Here is a 24,867-nt window from a genome sequence, read left to right as displayed (position 1 = left end):
CAACCACTGAATACATCAATAAGTGGAACAACAAATCAATGTTTCTTTCTCTCAAGTCAATAATAAAGCAATATAAATTTTAAAATAAACAAGCACAGATGGTTAGAAAGAATAAAGGACTGAGCAGTCATTAAGTCAGTTTTAAAATAATTTGCATGGCTCAAAAGTTATCCTGTATTTTAAACCAGAATTTCAGATTCCAAGTAAAAATGATTAGAACAAGATTAAAACAAATTAAGTGTTTAAATAATGATACGTTAATCTTATACAATGAAGAAATAAGCCAGGGGGTTTTGTACAAAAGAAGACTTTTCTAATAAAGAAAACTGCTGTGATCTGTTTTCTGAATATTCTTATACATGGATTTAAACAAAACCTAAATTATGCAGACACTTATCTGTAGCGACTCATGTCCTGTCTGACAACTGACTAAAAAAAAGGTCAATGAATATTCATTCTAGATCTATGACATTACATTTTACTTTAGCTCCTAATTATGTAAAAGACTTTTAACAGTTCTTTTGTTTTCCACTAGATGGTGATGCAACGTGATGTAAAATGATGAAAATTATGCCAATTTTCCAATATCAAAGAATAAGATCTACTTATTGTTTCAAAGTCATAACTACTTTTTTTTAGTTTCTTATTGCAGTGAGAGATTTCTACATACGTTAATTAAATGTTATCAGATATACCATGACAAATAAAATAAATATGGATTAAGATAAGAGTTGGAGATAAATAAGGCATAGCTACTCTTAATGTATCTAGAACTATGTACACTTTTCTCCTCAAATGCTTTCCTTGTTACAAACAGTTCAGGTAAAAAATTAAAGTTTACTATATACTTTAGATCAGTATTAAAAGAAATAATCTTTGTATCATGTCACATGATACATTTCAGAACTACATGAAAATGTAGTTCCAAAACATTTAACAGAAATGTAAACCACAAAGTAGATACATTATAATGCCACTTTGTGATTACCACCAATTGCTACAAATTATAAAAAGTAAAACTGGTTAGTTAAAGACAGGATTCTCAGTATGGAATAGCTGTGGGCAAGACCTGGAAAATACAAAAGTTCGGAATGAGGAAGATCTATATTTGAATTCTGACTCACCTACTTACTTGACAGGTGACCCTGAGTGAGTTATTTAACCTTTATAAAGAGCATCTTTGGTCATCTATAAAATATAGGTGCTAAGAGCTACCTTGCAAGGCTATCATGAGAGTTAAAATATAGTAATAATGTATTCAAATCACTCAGCATAATACCTGGCACATATTAGGTAAACATAGTGTTAAGTTCCTTTCCTCTTTCCTTTTATCCCACTCAGATACATGCACATAAGAATAAAACAGGAAACTACTTACTATGTTTATAAAATGCTCGGTGTTTACATAGTCAGAAAAGCAATGCACGTCTATACATAATACAGGCAGAAAATGCCTTCCCAGTCATTTCATTAATGGAAGTTAAATTTACAGGTATTACAAGTTTACCTGAATAATGATTATCAATCTTCCATTAGATTGAATAACAAGAACAATAGATGAATACTATTTTTACAAAACCAAATAACTAAAGTACAACTCTAATCCTTACCATTCGTACACAAAGAGTGCTCTGGTTTAGTATGTGTTTGTTCTATGTATCGGACATGGAGGTTCTCCTTTCTTCGTAGCCGATTAATGCCAGAAAATGAAAAGGCTGTTATTGGTGAATCTGGAATAACATTTTCCTCAGATTCAAGCTCAGCTGTTTGATGCTGTTGATCATTACTAGAGGGAAATAATGACAATTGAAAAAAAAATTAATCCAATATTTAATAAAACATCTACCATATGGTATGAAGCTAGAGAAAAACAGGTATAAAATTTTAAGAGAGGTAATTCCTTGCGTCTAATGTTCAAAAATTAAATATAAGAATTAGTAAAGTATTCAAATGATTAGAGTGGGGAATATTATTGTGAGAAGTACAAAGTGTAGTTGCTGCTACTTGAAGTGAAATTAAAAGAATTTCAAAAGGCAGAGAAAATCAGCGAGGATTCACAGAGTTTGAGTAAAAGCACAGTGTGCCGTATATTTGTGTTGGAGAAGGGCAAGCTGAAACTACATGAAAGAAAGCCTTAAGTGTGCACATAATTTAGAAAGCGAGAGGAAAGGAATTAAGGTTTTAGAGCATGAAGTAACGCAACAATCCAGCAGCAGTGTGTAAGACTGACTGCGACAGAAATAAAGGCGGCAAGGAAATCAATTAGGCACTGGCTATAATAGTCCAGCCAAGAGCTTCTGTGGGTTTGAACTAGGACATTGAAAAACAGCTATGGAAAGGAAAGGACCAGTGCTAAACAGCGGTAATAGAACCAACAGGACATGGCAACTGACAAAGATAAGGTGATAAATGATATTAACTACCAACATTCTTGTAGGTTTACATTGCCAGGCACTGTTCAAAGTGCTACATCTATCCGTTTAATATCACAACTGTATGAGGTATTACTAATACCCTCATTTTACAAATGAGAAAGTGAAGTTACATAAGTTAAGCCACTTACTAAAATAGTAAATAATAGAACCATGATCTAAATCCCAGTAGCCAGACTCCCAGGATAATACCGTTAACCAATCAATGTGTTATCCTCAGTGTAGACCATGAGACAAAAAACTAACTACAATTAGGAGTTAACCTTTGAGTTTCTGCCACTGCTTTTATCCAGGTGTCCTTACAGTCTACTCTCAAAACATCAGTCAGAACAGTCCTATTAAAACTTGTTATGTCACTCCCCTGATTAAAACCTGCTACATCTTCGCATTTCACATAAAACACAAGTCAAAGTCTTTTTAATGATTTACTAGGCCCTACATGATCTGACTGTTTCCTCCCCTATATCCTCTTTGACCTGTTTTCTTATCACGCTCTGCACCAGTCACCCTTGCTTCCTTGAGGTTCCTCAAACACACCAGGCATACGCCTACCTTAGGTTCTTGCTCCAGGTGTTCATCTGCTTGGAATGCCCATCTCCTTACACCACATGGTTAATATCTCCTCTCCTTCAAGCCTTTGCTGAAGTTTTACTTTCTCATTAAGTCCTACCTTGACCACACTATTTAAAATAGCAATTCTTGCCCAGCTGTTGTGGCTCACTGGTTGAGCATCGACCCATGCACCAAGAGGTCGCCAGTTTGATTCCCAGTCAGAGCATGTGCCCAGGTTGTGGGCCAAATCCCCGGTGGGGGGGCATGCAGGAGGCAGCCAATCGATGTTCTCTCTCATTGATGTCTCCATCTCTCTCTCTCTCCCTCTCCATTCCTCTCTCTCTAAAATCAATAAAGAAAAATTTAAATAAAATAAAAAATAGCAATTCTTCTTCCTACACCTTACTATTCCTGTTTTTTGTTATTCTGCTCTATTTACTTTATCCATAGTATTTATTGCTTTCTAACATAGTATGTAATTGGCTTACCTATTGCTCACCTGCTAGAATGTAAACACCAAGAGGATAAGGATCTTTGGTTTACTAATACATCATAAGTGTCCACAAGAACAGGCTCATAGTAGGTACTCAATAGATATTTGTCTAATAAATGAATGACTATGAGATTCCCAGATTCCACTAGAAAAATAAATTTGTGCTGATCTAGGCATATGTCCAACTCAATTCAGGACCTAAAGACTAGGTCTGCATTAAATTGTAGTTATTAAGTTAACTTTAACTCAATTGACTTTCCCATGTCAAACCATTACTTACTTTATCTGCCAAGCAATTCTTACCAGTCTGTCAGGCATTTAGGCTTTACATGACAAAACCAGTTTGTCCTACTATACTCATATCAATTACACAATAATATGAAAATTTTATAAACTATGACTTACATAGATTTTTAAAAAACATTAAAAGATAAAGATTAATTTTTTTCCAATATTGATTTATATCTTAATTTCCTGGATTACATCAATATTACTATGGTCTATAATCCTATATTCTTTATTGAAGATCTTTAGAGCTAGTCAGAGGTCGTATCTTATTTTTAATCTCTCCCTACAAATTCACCTGTCTTATTCTGGAAAAAAAGAGTAAGCTAGTCATATGAGAAAGCCTTATAAATTAATGGAGTGTGAAATCTATCTGAACTCACTTTAACTAATCACATCACAGCCTACCTACCTATTAGTCATAAAAAGTCAACCTGAAACATGAATGAGTCATGAGAGGAAATCAATTTCCTGGCAGAGCCAATCTAGAAGTAGCTGGGATCTCAAAAGAAAGAAAAAAAACAATAGAAAACTACCTCTAACCAGAGGTGTCCAAACTAAGTAAACAAGTGCTGGCTTTGTCCTCCTTTGTCCTTCCTTTTTCATTAAAAAAATAAAGGGGGGGGGGGGGTGGAGGACGGGAGGACAAAACAACTTCCATGTGTTACCCAAGTTTTCTTCTTTAAAGCATTAGGTCTCACTCTGATTTGCTGAAAAACGTTAAATCCAAACCACAGCTATTGGTTAATTATGCACAATGAGTCATCTTTCTCTTTTCCTTCTAATGGCCCGAGAGCACATTTTCTTTGGTTGTCTGCTTTATTTGTAGGCCTCCCTTCAATTCCTGTTAAAACAGTCCTATAAGGATACATGGTCTCCCTTCATAAAGTCTGTAAAAAAGGTTTTTAATATTCAGTTTTTCTCCTCCTCTAAAGAACTTAAAATACTTCCACTTAAAACATAATTTAAACTTAATGAAACACCCCTGGCTGGTTTGGCTCAGTGGTTAAAGTGTCGGCCTATAGACTGAAGGGTTGAAGGTTCGAGTCCTAGTCAAGGGCATGTACCTGAGTTATGGGCTCCATCCCTGGCCTCAGTTGGGTTCATTCGGGAGATAACCAGTCGATGGGTCTCTCTAGAATCTATGTTTCTCTCTCTATCTCTCTTTCTCCCCCCACCTCCCTCCCATCCACTCTGTCTAAAAATCAATGAAAAAATATGCTTGAGTGAGGATTAACAACAATAAAAATAATAAATAAACATAAAATAAAAATAAGCAATGAAACAGTACAGCAATCAAATTCACTTAAATATGATTTTCAAAAAAGGGAAGAAGAGAATTCCCTAACATACAAACTAGTGAGTCTGATATCCTCATCTCTTAAAACCAGTGTAAGTTTGTTATATGAATTAAAATAAGAGTAATTTTAAAAATAGCACTATGAAATCAGCTGTACTGATGAATGCTTTAATTTGCATCTGGCTCCCGGGAAGGCATCGGATAATGATTCTCTTGATATCTTCTTATTGTAAACAAAAATGAGAAACATAAACTCAGTATTAATCAAGATTCACTACTCACTGACTAAACAACATCACCCAAATTATCATTAATGAAGGAAATCTGTAGTAGCATGCTTTAAGGATGCAGTAGCATGGCTCCATCCTCAGGCAGGTTTTGTTCAACACCTTAATGATTTTTGATTAAGGGCATGGATAGAATATTCATCAAATTAGTGGGAGGCAAAGAGCTGAGAATAAAAACTATAGATTGTTACCTCCTACACTATTCTAAGGCATATCCTAAATAAGCATACTTGTCCTGAGTTTATCTACATGATTAATCTTTACTGTAATTTAAACTTCAGTTTTTACATCTTTTCTAAAATATTAATGAGCTTCAACAGGAAAAATATGTGAATATGAGAACACTAAAATTAAACTGATTCTAAACTTATCAGAATTAGTATTTCTACCAAGCAAATGACATTATTTGGTTTTAGTATAGTTTATACACCTTGGTTGTTGAGGTCAAATAATTCTATATTAACCTCTACATAATATATAGCCCTGGTCTGTTTTGCTCAGTGGTTAGAGTGTCGGCCTGTGGACCAAGGAGTCCCGGGTTCGATTGCAGCCAAGGGCACATACCTCAGTTGCTGTTCATCCCTGGCCCTAGATTGGGTCGTGAGGGTGGCAACCAGTTGATGTGTCTCTCTCACATTGATGTTTTTCTCTCTCTCCCCACCCCCCCCCCCCCCCCCCGCCCTTCCACTCTGTCTGAAGATACATGTAAAAATATCCTCGGGTGAGGATTAAAAAAAAAAGAGAGATATTTATATAATATATAAATATTATCTTATTTATCTTTAGTATTTATAGATAAAGGTTGATGTGCTCAAAATATCATAAGTTACCTGTGCTAATAACTTCACATAACATAAATTAATATAGGTCAACAATCGCTTATCTGAAAATTTTGGAAGAAGATGTGACTCAGAGTTCAGGTGTTTTTGTTTGTTTGTTTGTTTTCTACATGAAGGGTAATACAGAGCATACACAGATTATTATATGACACCTCCAGAGGAGCCTGAGGTATCATCCTATAGTCAAGTACATTGATATTTTCATAGCAAATTAGCAACCGTTCACATGAAGTGGTGAGATACATAAGAACTATAAGTAGCATCCTGTCAGCTGAGGTAAAGTTAGGTTGTGGATAACATTTCAAAAAAACTTTTTGGGTTTTGGAAACTTTTATAAAAATTGTGGATCTGTGTTCTAGCCTCACTTCAATATACTGCATGAAGAAAATTATTAAGTGTTGACATTGTCATACACATGTTTGATAATCTCAGTCTGATCCCTTAGCCTTCTTTCCTCATTTGACTATTATCCCTCCTTAAAATTCCCTTTGGCTACCAACATACAATGGACTGATTATATGGGAGGAATATCAAAATCCTACAGAACATTCACTATCTAAAAATATACTGATAAAGATGTTAATTCCACCTTTCAGATGTGTTTATACATAAGACAAGAACTATTCTAAGCCAAAATAATGTTACATCTGCATAGTTTGTACCAAAATTATTACAGATGTCTATTCCCACATAATAAAACCTTTACAAGCCCTATAAAACCATTAACTCTATCCTGAATTCTAATTCTAAAAAAGTATTATATAAGCTTTATGTAAATGAAAAATAAGAGGTAGCCATATCTCTGCTCTGCATGAGCCACACCATACGCCCCCAACATAGATCATTTTTTTGAGACACTGTCACATAATGAAAAGAACAAAGGCTTTAAGTCAGAAGGTATGGATCTGAATGGTGGTGTTACAACCTACAAGCTATGAGACCAAGGCAAGTTACTTGACTTTTGTGAGCTTTGGTTTCCTCCTTCATAAAGTAGAGATAATAAAACTACCTTGAAGAATCACAGTGAACAATAAAATAATAAACAAAACACAGAGAAAAGTAACTGATACACAGGATAAAAGTTATTTTTTTTATTCTTTAAGAGAAAAGATTGAAGAGGGGAGACTATCAGAGAAAGTTTTTGTGGCCTGAGAAGTGTGTAAGAGGAAATACTTATTCAGTTTGCTTTTATGAAGCTTCCAGGACAAGGCTGGAGGAAAGGTAACAAAACTTAAATATTTATTTGAAATATAAGTATTTTAAATAATGTATTATTTATAATAATCATTATAATTAAAACTTTAAATTAAAATGTTCAGATACTTTATATACTTGCATACGAATCGAAGAGATACACTTTTCATATGTACTCCTAAAACATGAACAAAAACACAGTGATTTTCTTTATCTTTTTTTATTGTAGAACACTTGATAATTTTTTTTATCCTCACCCAAGGACATTTTTCCATTGATTATTTTTGAGAGAGTAGAAAGGAGGGAGGGAGGGAGAGAGAAAGAGAAACATCAATGTGTGAGAGACACATCAACCAGTTGCCTCCAACATGACCCTGACTGGGGCTGGGGATCCAACCTGCAACCCAGGTACTTGCCCTTGACTGAGAATTGAACCCTTGACCCCTCAGTCCTCAAGCTGACATTCTAACCGCTGAGCCAAACTAGCCAGGGCCACTTTATAATTTTTTTAAATGAAATCTGTAACTCTTAATGTATGTTTACAGCTTATATAATTAAATAAAATGAAGAAAGAAAAACTGGGAAGAAAAATTCAATTTTCTACTACAATTTAGAAAAAATACTTACTCAATTTTCTGCTGCAGCTGTTCAGAAAGCTTTTTATTTTCTTCCTGTAGAGTATTCTTTTCATTCACTTAAATATAATGTGAAAAAGAAGGCACATATTATAACTCTATTAACATGTATGTCAGGCTTTTTCATTAATTTCAACAATTATAGAGCCATGATGATGTCTAGTTCTAAGTCAAAATGCTAGTCAGGGTTAATGTTACCATGCAAAACTAATTTTTACTAGGTAGTGATTACATCTCATATTGTACCAGTTCCATGTAAATGATTGACTGATGATTTTATGTAATGCTTGTGGGCAGAAAAGAAAGTACCTCATGTACTGGGGAGTAGAGTCTAATTATTCATACTGAGGACGAAAAAGCATTCCATCTGGTTACTCAGTTCTACTAATTTCAAATATCATTTTAGTGAGAGTCATTTATCTTGAAATAAATCTGATCATAAAAGTAATATAACAAGATATCAGTGTAATTTTTTTTTTTTTTTTTATCCTCACCCAAGGATATTTTTCCATTTTTTGTACAGATAGAGTGGGAGGGAGAGAGAGGAAGGGAGAGAGAGAGAGAAACATCGACGTGAAGGGACACATCGAATGGCTGCCACCCGCGTGACCAACCAGGGCCGGGGACAAACTGCAACCGAAGTACGTGCCCTTAGCGGGAACCGAACCCGGGTCTCTCCGGACCGCAGGCCGACGCTCTAACCGCTGAGCCAAACTGGCCAGGGCTCAGTGTAATTTTTATAACATAAACACACTTAAGTCATATTTTCTTTAGTTATACTCTATATATTTCATGAATAATTATGGTATCAATAATCTAAACATATTAATTGAAGTAGTATCTATGAATCTACCCTGACTAAATTTTCCTATCCACCCATATTTAATTTATAAAGTAGTAACTCAATTTTGGGCTACCATTTCCAGTGTAGCCAGTATAAAATTCTTCACAATCCTTAGTATGATGTTACTAGTTAAGCATGTATTTATATACTAGGAGGAATAAATACAAATCACAGTAAATACAATTAACTTCTACCAAAGAAAGCTTATCATATTCTAAAACTTAGTTAATAATTTAGTGTTTTATAAATCTAAACATATTTTCTTACACTGAGTAAACAAAATTTTTTGACTATCTACAATATGTGAGGTTGCTAGACTACCTCCAGTGGAGGATCTAAAAAAATCTTAAAATATAATGACCTAAATAAAAGTGTAGTCTAAAGAGGTTCAAGCTATTATATAGACATGTTTTATATAGCTGAAAGTGACAAGGGCATTACAGAGATACAGAAAAAGTACTAAAAAAATTTCAAGGAGAAAAAGATTGTTTTGGGCCTTTGAGAAAATCAGAAAAGATGTCATCACAGAGGACAAATGAACTGAAATAGGTGACTATTTTATGCAGATAATTAATGGAACAAAGTTAGAAAGAAAGACTGGGTATAAGAAATAGTAGAAAGCCTTCAAAAGCAGACTAAGAAGTCTAACATTTATCTTAAAAAATTATCAGTTATTTTTCACAGATGAATGATGGGAAGATTGATCTGCTAATAGCTATATATACCAAAGGGAGAAGAAAGATTGACAAGTCAGGCTATCATTAAAAGAAATGAGTATTCTGACTAATGTGCAAGGTGAAGAAATAGAAAGTGAGAAAAGGCAAAAAGATCTCTTACAGAGGCAGAAATCAGTAGTTATTTGGCAACTTATCCTTTGTAGGATGAAAGAAGTCAAAGATTCTGATTAAGATGGTTTACTTGACTCTGTCCAAATCCAATGAAATGACAAAACAATTCTAAAGGGAAGTCAATTGCAATACTGAAAAGCCAGAAAGAGTGTCTCTAACAGATCCAAACTAAAGTGGTTCAAAACAGGATTAAGAGATTAACTTTATATTTTAGGAATATATGGTAAAATGTCAAAGTTGATCAAAAAGAATAAAATTAAGAGTAAAAAAACCCAAAGAGTAAAGCCCTGGCTGGTGTGGCTCAGTTGGCTGAGCAACATCCCATGCATCAAAAGGTTGCCAGTTTGATTCCTGGTCAAGGCACATGACCGGGACTGTGGGATCGAGCCTCAGTAGGGGGCATACAGGAGGCATCTGATTGATGTAGCTCTCTCTCTTTCTCTCTCTCTCATGCTCTCACTCTCCCTCTCCTTTCCTCTATAAAATCAATACTGATTAAAAAAAAAAAACATCTTTAGCTCTGGTCAGTTTGGCTCAGTGTTTGCAGTGTCAGTCTGCAAGGTGAAGGGTTGCGGGTTGGATTCTGGTCAAGGGCACGTACCTAGGCTGCAGGTTCCATCCCCAGCCCCGGTGTGGGTCGTGGTCATGTTGGAGGCAACCAATCGATGTGTCTCTCTCACGTTGATGTTTTTCTCTCCCTCCTTTTCATTCTCTCCAAAAATCAATGGAAAAAAATATTCCTGGGTGAGGATTAACAAAAAAACATGTTTTTTAAAAAAAGCTAAAGTATCAAATTAAAGTTGTGTGCCCAAAAGCAAGTAGAACAACCCAGATGTTTTCCTTCAGTAAATAGGTGGTATAAACCATAAAAGAATCAAATTAAAATGAAATAAAAGAAAAACAAATATCCTCAAAATTCAATAACTGGTAAGAGTAATAAAAAAGAAAGGCAGGACAGGAAGAAAAAAGTAGCAATAAGACAGAAACACCAAACATTCATACACATGAAGCCCTTGGTGTTTTTATTCTTTTTTAAAAATCCTCATCTGAGGATATTTTTCTATTTATCTTCAGATAGAGTAGGAGGGAGAGAGAGGGAGAAAAAAGGAGAGAGAAAGAAACCTCGATGTGAGAGGAACACATTGATTGGTTGCCTCCTGTACAACCCCAGCCAGGGCTGGAGATGAACTGCAACTGAGGTATGTGCCCTTGTCTGGAATCAAACCCATGAGTCATTGATCTGAGGGCTGATGCTCTACTGCTGAGTCATACTGGCCAGGGCCGGTGTTTTTATTCTTATAATAACTTTGGAATTCGACTTCAACAATTCTTCTGTTGCTCATTTAAGTGTAAAATTAGGTATCCTAAACTTTTCAGTAATTGGTGGTACCATTGGTGGTGTTATTCTGAGACTATTAGTTAATAATATGACATTAAAAAATGAGTAGTTAGGGGGTATTTTAATTCTATTATTATTTCTGTGTCCTTGAGAACTAGGATTCTCAGCGTGGAAGAAAGAAGATATAGATATTATTAGAGAAAAGGTTAATAAAAGATCTATAATCTTGAATTTTCAACATGAACTCATGAAGTATTTTATCTATCTGAAAATTAGGCTGAAATAGGATATCCTGAAAAAGGATATTCAAGCCATTCACCCAGAAAGAAACGCAAACTAAATATTATGTAAAAGATACTCGACCTGGACAATAATGAGAAGGAGGCTAATTTTAAAAAGGTATCATTCTTATTATTAATTACCACATTTCTAGAAAGTTGAAGAAGATGTAAGGAAATGGAGATTTTCAAACACTCAAACAAACAAAACAACTGAGCTGTCCATCAATATAAGAATGGCTAGATAAATGACATTTACACTAAGAAATACAATGAAGCCATGAAAAAGAGACTGTCCTATTCCTTAAACCTAGGATATTTGCTTATTTAGAATTTTTGGCTATTTTCAGTTACTGGAAATCTGATTATTAGATATGTAGACATTAATGGCTATTATCTCTAGTACTAATGATAATATAATGGTGGATCTCAATTAAGTTTACTGAAATGTTAATTTCTACTCATTAGTAATATTCTTTTTTTTTTTTTTGGTTCGTGCCCCTAGCCAACTAGGGCCTAGTGGGAACTGAACCCGGGACTCTCTGGTCCACAGGCCGATGCTCCAACCACTGAGCAAAACCAGCTAGGGCAGTAATATTCTTATATTCCTAAATAAACACACGAATGTATTCATACATACACATCATAGAATCTATAGACCTAAACATATTAACATGTGACGACTTCTAAGACATAGTATAAAATATAGTAACACATGTCAGAACAAAACGTATGGTATGATCTTATTAAAAATTAAAAGAGAAGAGGCCCTGGCCAGTTTGGGTAGCAGCTGGAGGGTCGGCCCTCGGACTGAAGGGTCTTGGGTTTGATTCCTGGTCAAGGGCACATAACTGGGTTGCAGGTTCAATCCTTGGCCCGGGTCAGGGTCGTGCAGGAACCAACCAACTGATGTGTCTCTCTCACACAGATATTTCTCTCTCTCTCTCCCTCCCTTCCTTCCACTCTCTCTATAAGTCAATGGAATAATATCCTTGGGTGAGAATTAAAAACAACAACAAAGAAAATTAAAAGAGAAGAGAGAAAAACAAAGAACAAAGACAGACAAACTTGGACCTGGAAAGATATTTAACAGATTGTTGGTAGTAACTACTGTTTTTCCTATCTCTTTTTAAAATAATGAGCATATATTCATATATTCTTGCTTAGTAACCAAAAAATAGCAATATAATTAATAGAAAATATACAATCAGAAGATGAAATTAGGTTGGAAAAGAAGATTAGATTTTGGACATGTGGGCTGTGAGTTACTTACAAGGTACCCAGGTAAAGGTGACTGAGAGAGTATAAAAATAGGTAAAAGATAAGGGTAAGAGAGGTAGTAGAAGAGAAAAAGGCTAAGAATGAAAGAAAACCGTACATTAAATGGGTGAGAAACCTAACTGAAAATGGTATACCTGTAATAGTATGTCATGAAAGCCAAAAAAAAGTATATACCTTTATAGAACACTAATTGTCTGCTTTGTATTTAACTTTACTAAATAGTCAAATCACACTAAATAAAGTTAAAACTAAAGAGCCAATATGGACACATCTGTATAAAATTTTCTTGTTTAACTGCTGGCGAAACTTTAAGGCCAATGTGGACAGTATAGGCACAACCACTTGGTAAGTATTTCTTACTAAAATAGTTATGATAGGAATATAACCTAAGAAGCCTGAAACACCAATCAGAAAGAATATATGTACTCCCATGTTCGTAGCAGCACTATTTACAATAGCTAAGATTTGGAAACAGCCCAAATGTCCGTCAGTAGACGAATGGATAAAAAAGCAGTGGAGTACTATGCAGCTGTAAGAAAGAAAGATCTCTTATCCTTTGAGACGACATGGAGGGACCTGGAAAGTATTATCCTAAGTGAAACAAGCCAAACAGAGAAAGACAAGTATCATATGATCCACTTATTTGTGGAATATAATGAACATAACAGTCTAAGGAATGGGGTAGTTCCAGAGACGTGGAAATGGGGTACAGAATGACAATCCCCAGAAGAGGGGGTGGTGGGAGAGAGATAAAGCACAGAACTTATATGCATATATGCATGAACAATGGACATGGACAACAAAGCTGGGGACAGGGCGGGGATGGAGGGGGAGGGGCAATCAGTGGGGGGAAAGGAGAAATATCTGTAACAAAAATAAATTAATTAATAAAAAAATAAAATAGTTATGAGATTAAATCTACATAAAGGGAAAAAAGGACATTTGAACTTTTGCCTAAATAAGGAAAAATATATGTAAACAATCCATTTATTTGGTTGTAACCAATTTACTAATAGGTTTTAATAAAGGTATCTATATTATGCTTTAAATACTTAATAAATGAAAAAGAAAACTCACTAAGCTCCGTGATAAGTTTAAGATTCTGCTGCCGGATATTTTCAAATTCTTGCTGTTTTTTTCGCATATGTTCTTCAGTTACTGCACAGCGATCACATAATCCTGCTCTTAATCTACAAAACAAAAACAAAATATTTTTAGAATAGACTGTTGTCATAAAAAAATAAGTAAGTAAATGTGGTGACAGATGTGTTAACCCCAGAGGGTGGGAATTCTTTCACAATGTATATGTCTGTGAAATCACTAAGATGTACACTTTATTTTACGATTTCATTTGTCAATTATACCTCAATAGAGCTAAAATTTAAAGAAAAAAAAATAGTTTCAACTACTAAAAATATGTTTTATATTTGAACTCCAAGATTTTTATACCTTATGAAGATCTAAAGAATTGACTTGGCAAATACAGAGAACATTAACTAGTTTAATGATACAGTCATACCTTTAACAAATTCTCAAATAGGCTAAAATCATTGTTACAACATTACTTTCTACAGATTGCAATTCTGAGTAAAATTCTATATAAATCTGCTAATTTTGAGACTCTGTTCAAGAAACTTATTTATTGAAGAACTCAAGAAATGATAATTCTTTCCTTTTTAGTTTTATTTTTTTTTAGATAGAGAGGGAGGGAGGGAGAGAGAGAGAAACAGTGATGTGAGAGAGACACATCAGTTGGTTGCCTCCCGCATGACCCTGACTGGGGCCAGGGATTGAACCTGCAACTCAGGTACATGCCCTTGATTGACAGTGAATCAAATCCATGACCTTTGGTCATCAGAATGATGCTCGAACCACTGAACCAAACTGGCCAGGGCAGCAATGACTGATTTAAACTATGTTTTAAGAAATTACTATACCAATGTATTCCCTCCTATATTCTGAGCAGGCAAGTGATTACCCCTTCCATTTGCAGCAGAAAACTAGAGTTTCATCTCTTGAGAATCTGAAACAGACAATATCTGGTCTGGGAGATACTAGGTACAGTTAAAGGTAGAAGTACAATATTGAAATGAATGTATATGCATACCAAATTCTCAAATGCTAACCGAGGCCCCTCATCATCTACTTGGCTTCCAAAACACTGGTAACCAATCCTATTACACATTCCTGGAAGCAAAATTAAGGAGTATTCTGTAAGAAATCTAACTAGCCTAATAGGAAAGAACTAAAGATACTAACGTTAGAGAATCAACAATGAAACAGACAAGGCAGATCATCCTACAATGAGGCTCATAGTCCCAGCTGTGCACAATGGAATTAATTTAGAAATCAACAACATAAGGAAATTTGGAAAATCTACAAATACATGTATCTTAAAAAAATGTACTCCTAAAATAAACAAAAAGTTAAAGAAGAAATCATAAGGGAAATTACAAAAATAGAGCTGCAGCTGAGTGCCAGTGCCCCAGTGCAAAAATCTGACCCAGTGGGGGCCCTTCAAGCCAAAGGAAAGCTCCCCATTTTCTCAGTGAAAAGTAAAGTTTCCATGACATACACAGAGCTCCCAGTCCACTTCCCTATTTGTAGGAAACTCCTAGGGAAGGAGAAAGCAGAAGGATTGGGCTAAAACAGATGTATAGTTAAAAGCAAGAGTATGCCAACTATGCAAAAAATTCAACCCAGTCTCACGATCTTACATATAACCAAAGATCACCAACTAGTCTATGAGGCAAATAGTTACATGAAAGGGGAAAGTAAAAATAGAACTGCTTCTGGAGCAAAGAATGAATTCATAGGACACAAAAGTAACATGGGGGATAGGAGGAGGAAGCTATCTAGTATCCTCAGAAATATGAGAGGTAATGCAGGCATAAACCAAGAAAGGGTATTATTACACACACACACACACACACAGCAATGATCAACAAAAAATAAAAAGTTCTTCAATACCAAACATGCAATTATCAAAATAACTTCAATAGTAGGGTTGGAGAATAAAATAAATTGCCTAGAATATGGAAAGAACAGCAAATAACAGAAATAAAAGAAAAGATATAAAAAAAATCAGTTTATGACCAAGACGTGTTCCAGAAAGACAAAACATATAAAAATAGAGAAAAAGTAACAGAAAAAAAATGGGCAAACTTTAGTCTTCAGCCCTGACCAGTGTGGTTTAGTGGTTAGAGTGTCAGCCGGAGCTGCAAAGGGTCTCACATTTGATTCCCAGTCAAGGGCACGTACCTGGGTTTCAGGTTCAATCCCCAGCTCTGAATGGGGGTGAACTGGGGAGGCAACCAATCAGTGTGTCTCTCTCACATTGATGTTTTTCTCTCTCTTCTTCCTCTCTGTCTAAAATCAATAGAAACATGTTTTAAAAAATAAAATATATTTACATAAATAAATATACTGAGTTTCTTCTTATATCTGCATAAAGATATGCATTAAGGGTCAAAAATAAAATAGAAGAAAACAGTAACTTCAAAAATAGGTGAGAGAGGAAAAAATTATATCCCCATATTCACAGTAAGAAGTAAACAAATATTGTCTCAAATTGATAAATCAAGTATTAATGTGAAAATACATCATCTACAACTTTGGAGAACTAAGAACTGGACTAGAAAACCACTGTTTTTATTATAAACTATACAACTTTATAATGTATATGTATTACTTGAATAAAAATTCAAAAAGGAAAAAACAGATAAAATAAGCCAAATAGTACATTTAACTCCATTTCATTATAGCATTTTAATTTAATATTACATTGTAGTAAACTTTGCATTAAATCTTTTGATAATTAAGGTACTAAAAAGGACATACACCTTCTTATCTATCTACTGTAATACTTAACATGTTTTCAGACTTTCAACCATTTCTAAAGCTAATAGTAAAGTCTCTGCCTTTTAAATTCAAAATGAAATAAGAATAAAGCCTCTATAAATTCGTCCAAATACTTCATATTTCAAATTTACATTTCTCTTTTAAGATCTGTTCAAATCAATAGCTTGGCCCATGCAATAAACATTCAAATAGTTGACCTGATTGTGGTAAATCATTTATACACAAAGCTATTAAGCTACAGAGGCCAAAAAGCATATGGCATTGAAAGATCTTTGAAAAATACTGAAGGAGTTAAATGGCATTAAACAATTTTAATAAATTATTTAAATCTCATTCTACAAGTCAGTTTATTTGTCATTAAAAACTAAACACCTTATTGTTTCTAAGAAGTCATATCTGATATATTAAAATGTTATCAAGCCCTGGCCGGTTTGGCTCAGCGGTTGGAGCGTCGGCCTGCAGTCCTGAGAGACCCGGGTTCGGTTCCCGCTAAGGGCACGTACCTCGGTTGCGGTTTGTCCCCGGCCCTGGTCGGTTGTGCGGGTGGCAGCCACTCAATGTGTTCCTTTCGCATCGATGTTTCTCTCTCTCTCTGTTCCTCTCACTCCCTCCCACTCTACTTGAACAGAAAATGGAAAAATGTCCTCGGGTGAGGATAAAAAAAAAAAAAAAAATGTTATCAAGTATAATGAAAACCAATCCCTTGGGACCCCTAGTTTCCAAGTTAAAAATGCCACTGGGACAGAGTTATGAAATAAAGCATTATCACCTAGCTTGTTTAGTACTTCCAGATTTCTCCAATCAACTGCCACTCTTGATAATAGTATCTGTGAATCAAATCCTAATTGCTCACTGATCTTAGTTTGAATTTAAAAAGATGGGAGAAAATATGCTCCTATTTCCATCAGCTGGGTTCAATTGCTTTCCTCTTGCCTAGACTCCACTACAACTGTCAGAGAAAGGGGGAAAAAAAGCCTCCCATTTCACAGGAGAATGCAATAAATAGGAAAAAGGGAAAGAAGAGTAATTCCACTTGTAAGAACGGACAGTAACATGTGTTCTGAGTTTTATCCCAGTTTGTTCATAGAGATGAAAAAATAATAGCATTTATTTTGCAATTAAAACTCACCAGACTAACAAGTATGCACAACTATCTTCTGGACTCCAAAAAGAGTTCCTTAAATTTATTTATTTTCATTCAAAAGGGTTTCACTGAATACCTACGAGTACTGTTGATGCTATAAATAAAAGAGTGGCCAACATAATGTCACTTAAAGAGTTTACATCAGTCTGCTAGAGAAAAGCAGACAATACATAAGAATTACAACAAAGGATGAGTCACATCATGACAGAAGAAATACAGGTTACTATGAAGAATAAAGCAAACAGAACTTAACCTAGTCGAGGAAGTCAGAGGTCTCCTGAAGAATACGATGTTTAAATTCAAATCTATGAGTAAGAAAGTTAGCAAGACCAAAGACAACATTTGGTCCAGTATTTGAAATAGTTGCAGAAACACAAATCCTCTGATTATTATGAGTACCAATTTTCCCTATGACTGCCAAAAACGCTTTTAAAAATATTAAAATCTACTGGACAACTATGGTTTAACTGCTTTGTTCAGTTTTTTTTTTTTACAAAATGTATTTTATCTACTTATCCAGCACAGTATTTCTTAGATTTAGTGAAATACTTTGGTTCCTTAAAGGAAAGTGTGTAAATGTAATAATAGTAGTAAAACATAAACGAGCCACCTAAAACTGTAACTTTTTATTATCTAATTTACCTTATTATTTTTGGTTAATCTTCACCCGAGGATATTTTTTTCCACTAATTTTTATAAATGGAGGGAGGGAGGGTGGAAGGGAGAGAGGAAGAGGTGAGAGAGAAACATGGATGTGAGAGAAACATATCCCTGCAACCCAAGTATGTGCCTGAGACCACTGAGCCAAACCGGCCAGGGCTCTAATTTACCTTTATTGGGTAATTCCATTCATCTAAACACCTCACAATGTTTTTACAACATTAGTGTAAGAATCACGTCATCTTATGAAGGGTAGATGGCAAGTTTCAGAATTCCTATTTAGAAATTTTAACAAAATATGTGTTGCTTTTTAAAGGTATCAGAAAAACATTAATTTTTTTTGTTATCTTCACCCGAGGATATTTTTCCATTGATTTTTATATAGAGTGGAAGGGAAGGAGCGAGGGAGGGAGGGCAAGAAGGAGGAAGGATAAAGAGAGAGGGAAAGAGGGAGAGAGGGAGGGAGAGAAAGAGGGAGGAAGGGGGAAGGGGGAGGGGGGAGGGGGAGGGGGAGAGAGAGAGAGACAGAGAGACAGACAGACAGACAGACATTGATATGAAAGAGACACTTCGACTAGTTGCCTCTGGGAGGACCCAAACTGGGGCCAGGGATTGAGCCTGCAACCCAGGCACAAACCCTTGACCAGAATTAAACCCGTGACCCTCTGGTCTGCAGACTGACACTCCAACTGCTCAGCAAAAACCAGGGCTTTTATAGATTTATAAAGTTTGCTCTAGACACCATTCTTACATATGATATAACACTAAAATAAAATTTTATATAAGGCATAATTTTACCAAATGTTACCTACATAGACATTTAAAGGTAGTATTGATTAGTAGCAACTTAAAAATAAAATAATAACAATAAAAAAACTTTCTGGAAAACAGATTAGATAATGGGCAATGGTGAAGACTACTTCAGAGTGTCTTGGTAACTTTAGGTCAAGCACAAATACTTTGAGATAATCAGTTAATGTGCAATTCATTTACACAAAAGATAACATATTAACAAGGCATCATGAAACAGTAGAAACTGGGGTGTTTGGAGGGTCATATTTAAACTAATTATACATTAACTGTGTGATCTTGGGGTTTTTTAACTTTCCCAGTTCAGCTCCCTCACCTGTAAAATGAATTAATATCTATTTTATAGTATTAATGTGAAGACTAAATGCTGGATGCCTAGGTCCAAAGTGGGCCCTCAGTACAATAAAACAATAATGGTCAGATCTAGGTCATTCTTGCTTTAATAACATGAAGCTTCATGAAAAGAGGGATGTCTTAATGTATGCCCAAAAGAAAATTTCAGATTTGTATTTGGAGAGAAAAAGCATATGTATAAAGAAATGAGCTACAATCCTTGCCCCACCCCAACTCCCACCACTAAATTAATACCATATAATGAATTACAGGCCCACCTAACTAAGGACCTACCTAAAGGTGAAGGGAATGAAAGGCAAAAGAACATTTAGGATAAGGGACAGCAGAGAAGCATGATATACACATATACACATGAAATTAGTGACCACAGAACAAAAGTAGAGCCCTGGCCAGTTTGGCTCCATGATTAGAGTATCGGCCTGTGGACCAAAGAGTCCCAGGTTCGATTCTGGCCAAAGGCACGTACCTAGGTTGCAGTTCATCCCTGGCCCCAGTTGGGGTCGTGCGGGTGGCAACTAAATGATGCGTGTCTGTCTGTCTCTCTCTCTCTCTCTCTCTTTCCCCCCCCTCCCTCCCTCCCATTCTGTTCCACTTATGCATTCATTGATAAATGTAAAAATATCCTCGGGTGAGGATGAGAAAAAAAAGTAATCTAGTTTTAAAAACTGCAGAATAGCCCTGGTTGGTTACCTCAGTTGGTTTAGAGCATCATCTGGAGAAGCCAGGTTTCAGGTTTGATCCCTGGTCAGGGCATATACAAGAATAAAGCAATGAATACATAAATAAATGGAATAACAAATTGATGTTTCTCTCTCTTTCTCAAATTACTTAAAAAAAAAAAAAAAAGCCTAGCCGGTGTGCTCAGTGGTTGAGTGTGGACCCATGTACCAAGAGGTCGCTGTTTCAATTCCTGGTCAGGGCACATGCCCAGTTGTGGGCCCGATCCCCAGTGGGGGGTATGCAGGACGTAGCCAATCAATGTCCTCTCTCATCAATGTTTGTATCTCTCCCTACCTCTCTCTCTAGAATCAATACAGAAAGGGGAAAAAAAAACACGCCTCAATAATTTTCATAACTAAATATATTTACTGAATAAAAAGGAGAAATTTAGAAAATACTTCAATGGAAAGGGCAGGGGTATTCATTCATCTACTGACATTTTTTCTCAGAATGGGCCTGGAAAAGAAAATTTCACTTAAGAAAGGAAACACAGCCCAGCTGATGTGGCTCAGTGGATTGAGCTTTGTCCCATGAACTGAGAGGTCCCAGTTTAATTCCTGGTCAGGGTACATGCCCAGGTTGCAGGCTCGATCCCCAGTGTGGGGTGTGCAGGAGGCAGCTAACTGATGTTTCCATCTCACACTGATGTTTCCATCTTTATCTCCCTTCCTCCCTCTCTCTAAAAAATAAAAAAACAATAAAAAAATACTTTTTTTAAAAAAAGGGAAACACAAAATATGAAAAATAACAAAACTGGAAGCCCAAACTGGAAATCATAAGGTGAAGAAATGATTAGAGGACACTCGAAAGGAGTGTCTTCAAGCAGTAAGATGAAGAATACTATCTTGGGGATGAAATAGAGAGGTGATTCTTATTAAGCCAACTTAAACAAAACATAATGAAAACTTTATCTTGCGTTTTTTTCCCAGTGTATTAACTTTGGACTCTAAACTTGCTAATGACCAACTATACAGGAAGTATACTAGGAAAATAAAAATAAAAATAAAATGAAATAGGCCCTAGCTGGGTAGCTTAGTTGGTTAGAGCAGTGTCCCAAATATGCCAAGGTTGCAGGTTCAATCCCAGGTCAGGACACATACAAGAATCAACCAATGGCCCTCACAGGTGTGGTTCAGTTGGTTGGGCATTGTCCTATGCATCAAAGGTTGCCGGTTCAATTCCTGATCAGAGCACATGCCCGGTTTTGGGCTCGATCCCCAGTAGGGGGTGTGCAGGAGGCAGCCACCAGTTGATGTTCTGCTCTCTCTCCCTAAAAATCAAAACCAATAAATCAATAAACTATTCTTTATATATACATATATAAAAAATCAACCAATGAATGCACAAGTAGAACAAATGATGTTTCTCTAAAAGCAATAAATAAACAATTTAAAAAAAATAGTGCATCTTATTTGGGACACAACATTTCAGCAAAATAATTTTAAAAATAACATAAAACGAATAAACAGGAAGTGTGCTGGAAATAAATACAATCACTTATTGAGAGTGGTAGCCACAAAAATACATCTCCGGTGGGAAGTAAAATCACTGGCTTTGGTTGTTGTGCACTAAAATCCTTTTTTTTCACATAGGTAAACACACCAAACATTCCAGAGTCAGATGCAACCAATGAATGAGTGGAGCAGGCCTTGTTAAAGCTTTTATTAAAAAATCCTTACACGAGGACATTTTTTCCATTTTTTTAAAAAAATTTTTTATTTTTATTTATTTTTTATCCTCACCCAAGGACATTTTTCCATTTTTTTGTTCAGATAGAGTGGGAGGGAGAGAGAGGAAGAGAGAGAGAGAGAGAGAAACATTGACATGAAAGGGACACATTGAGTGGCTGCCACCTGCATGACCAACCAGGGCCGGGGACAAACTGCAACCAAGGTACATGCCCTTAGCGGGAACCGAACCCGGGTCTCTCTGGACCTCAGGCCGACTCTCTAACCGCTGAGCCAAACCGGCCAGGGCCCCATTTTTTGTTCAAACAGAGTGGGAAGGGAGAGAGAGGAAGAGAGAGAGAGAGAGAAACATCGATGTGAAAGGGACACATCGATTGGCTGCCACCTGCATGACCCAACCAGGGCTGGAGACAAACTGCAACCGAGGTACGTTCCCTTAGTGGGAACCAAACCCGGGTCTCCCTGGACCGCGGGCTGACGCTCTAACCACTAAGCAAAACCAGCCAGGCCATGTTAAAGCTTTTTTAAAATTGCAATTTGGTCTAGGACTTTCCTTTTTCCCTCAATCCTTCAAAAGGGTTAGATGCAAGGAGATCTCATAGCTCTTCCAGGTCCCTCTAGCTCCCTCCGCTTTTACCCTACAGTTGTTTCCCCAAAGATCTCTTGAATGTTTGCTTCTCAGACAACTAACATATTTAGTTAAAGCCAAACTTCAAATTTTCTTTCCTTTTTCTTTTTTTGTATATGCCCCTAGTGGGAACCGAACCTGGGACTTTGGTCTGCAGGCCAACGCTCCAACCGCTGAGCCAAACCAGCCAGGGCGAAAATTTTCTTTATGTAGAAATCACTGAACAGAAAGTTACTAATCTCTTGCCATTATTACCACTATTACAGTGAAGGAAGAATGTCACTGCTTGTGGAAAGTGGTGGAGTGGCAAAGACGAGAGAATAAATAATGGTGAAATAAGAGAAGGAAGTGCTTCAATCACTGGAGAGTTCAAGTTTAAAATAACGCTTTCCGCCCTTCCTCCAAAATCCTCTACTGCATATACAGAGAAAATAGAAGGAAATGTCTCACCACACTGACAGAAGAGTAACTAATGATTGCCTTTTTGATCCTGGACTGAGGTAGGGGATTGAGAAGGATAGATGGTCTAACTTCTTAATATCACAGCTAGAGAGACTAGAGGCTGTGGTATATAGTAGACTACAGTGCTAAAGGCTGGAATCATATTCACCAGGTAGGAGGGTTAATATAAATCTTTAAAAACTTCTAGTACGTACTGTTACTTGCATTATCTCATTTAATCTTCAAACAGCCCACGTGAAGGATATATTAATGTCATATCATTGGTTCCTGACTTTTCTCCTGCTCTGATAACTTTTTGTTGACTGGGTCATTATACTTCATTAGACCTTAATTAGTATGCCCAAGGATTCAGTCCTAAGACCTCTTTTATTTTCCTCTCACATTCTTTAAGATGTCCTTGAGGCAGGGGTAAGAGTAGAAAAATAAATGTAAAAAAGAAAAAAAAATACAAACAACAACAACAAAAAATGTCCTTAGAATATCTTACCCAGTCCTGAGGTTTTAAATACTGTTTATATGCAGATGATGACTTCCAAATTTGTTTCTCTGGTTCTAATCTCTCCAGTTAGTTTGCTTATATATACAACTATCTACTTGACTTCTCCATTTGGATATAGATGCTATTAGTACCCACACACATCTCCTTGGCATTCCCCTACTTAAACCTTCCAATGGCTTCCCATAACAATTAAAATCAAAGCCTTTTGCCTGGATATAACTTTTTGCCTTGAAATAACTCTAGTTATTTCTCACCTTTCCAGTCTTATTTCCTATCATTCATCCTCTTACACATTAAGTTAGAACCACAGTGGACTTTCTATTCCTCAAATATCTCAAAACTGATTTTCACCTTAAAACATTTACATTGGTCTATTCCCTTTCATTCTCTAGTTTTTCAAATGACTGGCTCTTTTTTGCACAATTCTGGTCTCGGTTCAAATGGCACCTTCTCAGAAAGGCCATCAGTGACATCCATCAGTATCCCTTTATTTCCAAATGCCTGTGGTCACTCAATTTCATTATTCAATTTTATTTTTTTAATAGCACTTAAAATCCGAAATTTTATTTGTATAACTCACTCCCAACCTTTGTAAATTAAATATCAGTTCCATGGCGTATTAGGCACAGTGTTATCCCTAGTCCCTAGAGCAGTGGTTCTCAACCTTCCTAATGCTGCGACCCTTTAATACAGTTCATGTTGTGGTAAACTCAACCATTTTTCGTTGCTACTTCATAACTGTAATTTTGCTACTGTTACGTCTTAGGTGACCCCTGTGAAAGGGTTGTTTGACCCCCAAAGGGGTCACGACCCACAGGCTGAGAACCGCTGTCCTGGAGCAATACCAAGAACATAGTAAAGACTTAACTATTTACTGTTATTGAGTAAGGATACAGTGTGAAGTTGAAATTCAAGTTCACATCTATGATTCTAAAGCACATGGAGCTTTATTCCACTAGAGACTGCCTATTCCAGTAAATGTATTCACTAAGCTAGTAGATACAGAAGAAGAGTACTCAACTTCAGTTTGCATATGTGCAGAATATTAGGTTATTCCACCACTAAAGGCACAGTAGCAAATTCGAACCACCAGACCTTCTATAACATAAACAAAATAGCAAAGAAAAATTATTAACTATAAAGAAACATTATTTATTATAGGAAGTTCAAGGTCCTAAATGGCTCTTACAGTTCAGACAAAAGAATGCAGTAAAATGGAAGCCTTTCCTAGTGTAGGGTATTAACTTCATAGGAGTGAAAAAGAAAAGTCTGTATGTGGAGGTGAAGTAAGCGACAGGCATTATCTTGGGAATATTCAGAAAGAAGAATTCCTAGACTGCTTGGAAATGAAGAATATGCAAGAAAGAAAAGAGAACAGCAGCAATTAAAAAAAATAGAAACTGAATTGTGAAGTACTTCCCACCTAAAGTAAAA

General features: G+C 35.9%; 1 protein-coding gene across 3 annotated transcripts in view; it reads right to left on the bottom strand.

The window, feature by feature from the left end:
* RBBP8 (RB binding protein 8, endonuclease) overlaps positions 1 to 24,867 on the bottom strand; it is a 78,532-nt gene that overhangs the window by 30,112 nt on the left and 23,553 nt on the right. For all 3 annotated transcript variants that reach the window (XM_036245213.1, XM_036245216.1, XM_036245215.1), the window contains exons 4-6: positions 13,685 to 13,797; positions 8,010 to 8,076; positions 1,611 to 1,786 (exon numbers count right to left, since the gene is read on the bottom strand). In XM_036245213.1, the coding sequence (XP_036101106.1) occupies positions 1,611 to 1,786; positions 8,010 to 8,076; positions 13,685 to 13,797 (356 nt within the window). The remainder of the gene's footprint in view (positions 1 to 1,610; positions 1,787 to 8,009; positions 8,077 to 13,684; positions 13,798 to 24,867) is intronic.

This window comes from Molossus molossus, unplaced genomic scaffold (assembly GCF_014108415.1).
Source record: "Molossus molossus isolate mMolMol1 unplaced genomic scaffold, mMolMol1.p scaffold_m16_p_6, whole genome shotgun sequence".
Lineage (NCBI taxonomy): Eukaryota > Metazoa > Chordata > Mammalia > Chiroptera > Molossidae > Molossus > Molossus molossus.
The sequence above is the reverse complement of the archived record's forward strand: the minus strand, read 5'-3'. Positions and strand labels throughout refer to the sequence as shown.